We start from the raw sequence: 7,566 nt of genomic DNA, 5'->3' as shown, positions 1-7,566 counted from the left end.
CCAGGCCTCCGTGGGGCTGGTGCCAGCGCCAAACTCCAGCTGAACGTGCCGCCGTGCCGGGGGTGGAGGCTGATGCTCAGCATCACCCCCCTTTTCCCCGCAGCCATCCTGGGAGGGACTCGCTCCGGCAGCGGTCGCCTCCGCTGCCCCGCAGCAACGCCGGCCCCAGCAGAGCAGGCGCCGAAGCCTGTCATTAGGGGCCAAGCATCCCCTACCAGCCTCTGTTTATCCCGGCGGTGCGGTTGTGAGCCGCTTACTCATCGCTTTAACGAGCAGGGTGCAGGTGTGCATTCCTGTTGCGCCTGTTGCGCACGCCTGCCGGCCCTGCGCTGGCGGGCCAGCCGGTCCCCCAGCCCGCTGCGTCGCGCCCGGAGGGCTCGCAGCTGCTCTACAACCTTCAGGAAGGTTCGGGACGAGAGGCGTTGGGCGCTTCGCCCTTCCCGGCCTCGCTCCGGGCAGTGAAGTGAGCGCAGATTCGGCTGCAGGGCCTCTGGGCTGCGGCGAGGCGTCGCGCCGCGTCCGCCCGCGCTGCGCCGCCGCCGCCCGACGCCTTGGTGCAGCGGGAGGCTGGGGGAGCTTTTGGCAGGTGGAAAGCAAGCGGCTGAGGCTGCTGGAGGAGAAGGGGACTCATCGCTCCTCCTCCCCAGTGGGGATGCTCAGAAGCACCGTAGGAGTCGGGAGTACTTGTGCTTCCCACCCAGCTGCCAGCTCACCAGTCTCGCATCACACAGAGCTGTCACGGCGCTGAGCCTTGACGCATCGGCACCCTCAGCCTCGTGTCTTCATTAAAATGGCAAACAGAGAGAGCGAACGTGACAGGAATGACTGTCGTTAGATCGCAGAGGTGACATCCCGCTCAAGATTAAAATTTACTCTCTGGGACAACGGCAAAGTGATGCTCGGTGTGTCCGTGCACCGGTAAGGACTTGGCGCTGGAAAGGCACCACCTGAAAGGACACCAGTACCTGCAGAAGGGACCCTGCTGGGGCACCCAGCTTGACAGGCAGGGGTGTCTCCTCTTCCAGATTAAAGAGGTTTGAGAGGATGATCTCTGCTAGTGTAACTTAAGCACTGATGGGGTGACTGCCAGTCAGCTTTTGCTGCAGCTCATACTTTCATCTTAGCAATCTGAATTGCAAAACATGTTTTCCTAACGTCTCCCCCCACTTTTATATCCAGCATGTTTGTCAGTTTTTATGTAACAAAACCTATTTTAAAATGCTGGGTTTGGGTATTTCAGCTGAAATCCACTTTTCAGCTAAATGGACTTTCACCCCACTGCAGAAAAATCCCATTATTTAGCACAGAAGAACTGCACTCTTCACAATCCTCTGCAAAAAGAAAAAAAAATTGGAAAGTTGTGCCTCCTAAAAACTGTTAACCTATATTGTTGCTTAAACAACAGTATAAGAAATAACATTCTCTGATCAGTTTTTTTTTTTTTTTAAAAATCACATTTAATGTAAAGATTTTATCTGGTTGCAAATGAAAGTATTTAATTATTTTAATACCACCCAACAAGAGCTAACAAGAACCATGTCTCTGGGAAATAAAACTGCAGATGTAAAATAACATTAAAGCAAATAATTTAAATCAATCTGTTCTCTTGCAGCATTTCATTGTTTTGAGTTATTTGAGTTGAAACCCTGTATCTGTAAGACAGGCAATATTAGGGCTTCGCTGCACCTAACGCGCTGGTCTATCAGCAGGGTGTGGCTTCCATCCATCCCCCATCCCAAGCACAGAACAGGATTCCCGTGTACTTCATGAGTTTACTCAATTCCTTACGTGCATTTCTGAAAAAACCCCACACTCTTGGATTTTGATTTTTATACATAAGCACACAGATTACAATGCCCGTCATTTATGCAGGGTCGGCATCTTAAATTCAAACGCAAGATCCCTGGCTGCTGTAGATTTGGTCCTTTGAAGCACACGGAGCTGCAGTGACCTTCAGCAGCTGCAGATCTGGCCCTAAGCAGCCTGTGCGTTTCTAATACACTTCTGGTGTCCTAAGGCAGGAAAGAAAATGCAATTTGTTTGTGCCATCATTGTCTACCAGCAATTTCCACAAGGAACTTTTCAGAGGATACACTTGTTTTCTGCTGGGCTCAGTGTTGACATAACAGAAAAGCTTTTTATCCCACTGGAAGCCTTCCTGGGCACAAGTTACACTATTTAAACGCTCTTTTCTTTGCTGCTAATACAAAAAAGCTGTGTGAAATGAAAATACTCAAAATCGCACGGCAAAGCAGGGGTAAGGGGACTTGTTGAATATAAAGCCGAAGTGGCCCTGCTGAGAGGAGTGCTGGAAACATCTGGGAGAAGAGCAGCAGCACAGGCTGTGGGGTGAGCAGAAGGACAATAAGATTCAGTAAGAAGTTGCTGCAGAGCAACCACGTCCATAATTCAGAGGGGCAGCAAGCAATGAACTCCTGGATGAGGAGCCAGAGGGCCCAAAAGCAAACTGAACGGGGCTGTAAGAAACAAGCGTTATGTGCTGTTCCAGTTTATTTCAGCTGTCGGTGGGGAACGCGGTCCCAAAGCCAGGCCACCCTTTGGTGCTCTGGACAACCAGGCAGTCACGTCCTCACAGGCTTCCTGGCCTGGTACTTCTTCGCAGTAGTAAATTTATCATTTGTTCTCCAAAAGAATAAATGTTTTATTAATGTTCAACTCTCTAATCATAATGAAGGAGTAGAAAGTCTTAATTAAGTCATTAGCGGCTGTTATGAGTCTATTATTTTGTTCTGTAAACCTGAAAGAATAAATAGTATTAATCCTATTAAAAATGTATAACTTTTTTTCCCCCGTACGTTCTGTATGTTACAAAGTGCCTCAAGAAATTACATGAAAGATATTATGCAAAGAAAAAAAATCAGGGCTTGGGGCCCATTTGAGCAATAACAGAAAGTGCCGAAGCACTGAACCTGCTGCTTCCCCGCGAGGTGCCAGCCCCACCGCGGACCCTGTCGGCACCAAACCCTGTGCCTGGGAATTGCAACCCGGAGCCTTGGGAGCAGAAAGCACGAACCAGCAGCTCGCAGAGAAAACCAAACCAACCGCGTGGGGTCAGCAAGAGCTGTGCCGCTCCAGGCGCAGCGGGGTTTGACCCCGGCCTGTCTGCAGAGCCCCAAACCTTTTACTCTGGCAGTACGGAGCATCCAATGGGGAATTTAACTGCCGAGCAGCAGGACGGCTTTTCTTAGCCACTGGAGATGTGTGATCCTTCACAAATGCCTTATAGCACTCCCTGGGCAGCCAGGACTCTGCAGTGGAAATGAGTGGCCAGCAACCAAAAGGAAACCTCATAAAAAGAGCACAGGAGGAGCAAGAATTCAGGTCTGCCTCCAGCTGTAAGATTTCTTTCTGCTCACTGTACGGCTGCCTGAAAAAACTGGACACAATGGAGCACCACTGTGAGTTTATCCTTTCATGTGTAAAATCTCTCTGTAGCCACCCACTCAATCACAAGGCAAGAAAATAACAGGTACATTCAACTTTAATGAAATAATCATCAGGTATATGTACAGCTATACCAGAGGGAAAAACCACCTACAGAAAGGATGCAAACACAACCCTGGACATGGAGCAAGTCATAGGGGCCGGGCTGGACCAAAGCATTTCTGCCATTCTCCTCCTCTTTTGAAGACGTTTCGCCTAAAAGGCAATACTGAAACACATGAAATCCTCCCGAAATGGCTCAGCAGGCTGACAGAAGATGACAGCCTGGCCCCACGGGGTCATTCTGTGTTTCTTTATCAGAGCCCAGACATCCTCCTCCGCAGGCGACACCAGCGGGGCCCCACAGAGATGCTGCGGCCCTTTGCTCGGCACCGAACTGCCGCGGTGCCCTGTGTAATCCCATAAGCAACCTTCAGCATCAGTATGGCTCTTCTTGGGGTGCTGCAGCAGCTCCAAAGGTACATATAAAAGTCCCTAAAAAGTCCCTTTCAAAATGGCAAAATACCTGGAAGGACCAGTATGAAGTACAAAGCCATTAAAATTGTACACACTGAATTACTGATATCTGATAACTTGTTTAACAAATTCACAGAAAAAAAGAAGACACCTTTTTTTTTAACATCTTCTGATTTTTCTGAAGTTCTACTTGCACAGACACAAGCCGTGGCACTCGCTGCTCACAGTCCTCTCGTAACAACGGAGATGCTGTACCAAAGTTTAAAATATGGTGGCACACCAGATACTAGGAAAGTTTACAGCCCTTTTCTTTTAACAGGAATCCACATCCTACGCTGGGAAGGGAAATCTCAGCGCGCTGCCTATGGTCAGTGAGCAATTGCCAAGCGAGGCTGCTATTTCTGTCTCGGCTGAGAAACACGCAGGAGAATTTTCTCAGAACAGGCTGACTTGCCCGCAGCTGTACGTAAATCCCAGCCACGCAGATGCAATCCCAAATTATTAAAAGCCCCCTTTCTCTTGGACAGCTGGCAGTTAGAGGTGATGCTTGCACACGCACGCTATGCTGCTGCAAACCCCCCCCGAAGCAGGGCGGTTCGGGGGGTTTGATGGCGATTGGCCTGTCCAGGCATTTTATGGCCGCGTCCCCAGGCCCTCATGTCTAGATTTTTTCCCCTGAGGACTTTGGTAAGATCGCTCTGGCATTTTTCAGAGCAAGCTACGTGGAGTGTCAGAGCCAGCCAGAGCCCAGCAGCAGCGAGCCGGGCGTAATGCACATTTCCCAAGGGATGCCCGGGCTCGCTGAAGCCAAGCAGGCTTTGGAGCGAGGGGGGAGCTGTGCGGGACAGGCTGCCGCCAGCACCCAGGGACGCCGGCAGCGCCCAGACCAAATCAAAGCAATTCCAGCGCCGGCAGCGCATCGCAGCTACCCAAACTATGTCAACACCGAGGCAATAGTTGACTGCTAACACGCATGCAGCTCACTGCTATTTATATCACATGCCATATATCAAAAATATGCTACATCTGAGGACAGCTTCACCACAACATCGTGATTGGGATGGAGGAAGGCAAAGGAAGGAGAGGGGCTGCCCGCAGCAGGCATGCTCCTGCCCAGCCCACGCCGCCGATGCCACTGGGAATCGTGCCCGCTGAGCTTAATGGTGCAAGAACAGCCCTCCCGGCAAACGAAGCGCTGTCGTTTCCTTGGCATTCGCGCAGCCCGGGGTCAGCGAGGCGAGCGGCTGATGCTGTGCTTTAACGTGTCTGGAAATGCACAGGCTGCTTGTGACAGGGGAAGAGGCCGAATGAAAAACACCGCTCGATGCAACCATCCGGCTCCACGTGACGCGACAGCAGGGGTGACCTCGGTTTCCGGCATCTGTACATAGCCAGTACCTGTTTGCAATACTAAACGCCGGCCTGACATTGATGTCTTCATGTTAACATTGCAGTCATTTCACCCTCCCGCCTCTCCGCCGAAAGCCAGGGCAAACCTCCAGCTGCGTCCGACGTGCCCCAAATCCAGCCCAGCAGCAGGTCGGGCGCTCACCGCCCCTTGGGACCTTTCGCTAAAACACACGGTACATACAGATCTACAGCACAAACAACAGGGAAACCTGCTATGGATGATGGCAGAAGCATGGCCTTGACATAATGATGCCAATAAACGAAAACAGAGTCGCTGCAACGCCTTAATTTTTCCACAGCTGCAGTCGATGGCGCTGTCTGAAGCCCCAGCCCCAGGGGACACATCGTACGTAGCAGGGTCTGCCCCACATCCCAGGATCCGTTTCACATAGACACACAACTGAACAGGCATGCACAATTAACTACCCTCGGCCCCGGGAGCCCTTTGAACTCTCCACACCCTTCCCAGGAGCTTTAAATCCCTGTACTCTTGTTTCGGGGCCATTGCTGCCATCACAGAAAACTGTTGTGTTTATTCTGTTCCAGGGCCATTTCATTGACCAGCTGCTCTATGGAGGACTGAATGGCCGCCTTCACGAGGGAAGATGCGGTTTCTATGAGGAGCAATTCATACTGCTCCCCAGTTCTGTGCCCCTGGTCGCCTGGACCTTTCTCCTCTGCCTGGGGACTGCCACCAGCCTCGGGGCCCTCTTTTTTGCCAAAATCAAAGCTCCCGTTTGATTTTTTATTCCCTTTTTGCTTATTTCGGTGCAAAACTGGGGATGGCTCGTAGGCCTGGTCAGAGTCGGTGTTGTCAGAGTCCTCAGCTTCGGTGACGGTGATGACGATGCCGACGCCGGTGCCTGCGTTTGCTTCTAATGTCACCTGATGGCTGGAGCAGGCCTGCACGCTCGCTGCATCCTCTTTAAACGCTGACTGACTGAAATCTGTTACAGTCTCTTCGGCTTTGCACTCCTCAGGAAGATTTATGCTCTTTTCTGATTCAACCCCTTCGGGCAGCTCTTTGCAGATATTAGGGATTTCCTGCAGCTCGGTGGTTTCAGGGGTGCTGTCAGGTTGAGCCATGGAATCGGGTGCTTCGGGAGCAACTTCCTCGCCTTCTGCACAGACTGTGCCCTGGGGCAGGCTCCCCTCCTGCAGTTTCTGATGGGCTGTTTCATTAACTGTCTCCGAATCGGTTATTTCCGAATGAGCAGTGCACTCTGTATGTTCCTCCGCATCAGGTGTGGGCTCTGTCAAGGGCTCGCTCTTCCCAACAGAGCTGGCGCTTTCCTTCGCCGTATCCTGGTCCTCCTCCACGGAGACTGGGCTGAAGGATTCAGACTTGTCCGTGGGGGCTAAATCCTCTGGCTCTTCACTAGCTTTATTCAAAATGCCCATCACTTCATTTGCTTGAACACTGCCCTCCAATTCCTCCACTGCTTCAGAGGGGCTGGGTTTTTTCTTGCCTCTGGAGAACCGTATACAGGGCATCTTCACCCCAGAGCTTGCCCGTTTCTTCGGGAAGCCTTGAGCACAGCCCTCCTCAGCATCCATCTCCAGCTGCACTTGGGAATCGGAGGGCATCTTCTTCCGCGAGGAGGATTTTTGCCTTCTCCGAGGTCTTGCGAGGTTCTTGATGGCTGCCCAGGCGCCTTTGGAGGATCGCGATTGATTAGAAACTTTCGCCTCCCCTCGGTCAGAGCGGACGCACTGGCTTTTCTCCTCCGAGGCTCCTTCGCACACATCCTTCACGGCCAGCCCCTTCTTACAGGACTTCTTCCGCTTCTTAAAACAGAGCATGGAGGGTTTTTCTGCCTGTTCTTCGGACGGGGAGCACGTCGCCCCTGTGCTGTGAGTCTCTACCTCTCCTGGGTTCTCCATTTGAATTTCCTTAGCCGCCTTCACCATAGCCGCTCCTCTCCTTCGTTTGTGCTAATTACCAATTTTCTTGATTAATGCACCGGACACAAGAACCGCAGAGATGCTCAAAGTGCATTTTTTCATCGAATTGTTTTCAAAATAACATTAGTTGCTTTTTAACGAGCGGATGTGGCAGCGAAGAGAAGTTCTGCTGACACTATCGCATCCGCTTTATAACTCCCACTTTGGCTTATTACTCACTTTATCACCTCTCCAAGGAATCCCGGGTGGATGTGAAGTTGAGCAGGCTTCTCCTTGGCTTTGCTGGCCAGAGTCACTCTCACCTCCAGGACAACCCACTTCAAGTTGCGC

The 7,566-nt window shown here is 51.4% G+C and overlaps 1 protein-coding gene across 1 annotated transcript; it reads right to left on the bottom strand.

The window, feature by feature from the left end:
- Positions 1–5,844: 5,844 nt before the first annotated feature.
- Positions 5,845–7,242, bottom strand: AKAP5 (A-kinase anchoring protein 5). The gene has a single exon (XM_009946553.1). It carries the CDS (start codon positions 7,240–7,242, stop codon positions 5,845–5,847), a length of 1,398 nt encoding a protein of 465 aa, XP_009944855.1.
- Positions 7,243–7,566: the final 324 nt, after the last annotated feature.

The sequence above is a fragment of the Leptosomus discolor genome, chromosome 3 (assembly GCF_034619465.1).
Source record: "Leptosomus discolor isolate bLepDis1 chromosome 3, bLepDis1.hap2, whole genome shotgun sequence".
In the NCBI taxonomy this organism is placed as follows: Eukaryota; Metazoa; Chordata; class Aves; order Leptosomiformes; family Leptosomidae; genus Leptosomus; species Leptosomus discolor.
This window is presented reverse-complemented; position numbering and strand designations above follow the sequence as displayed.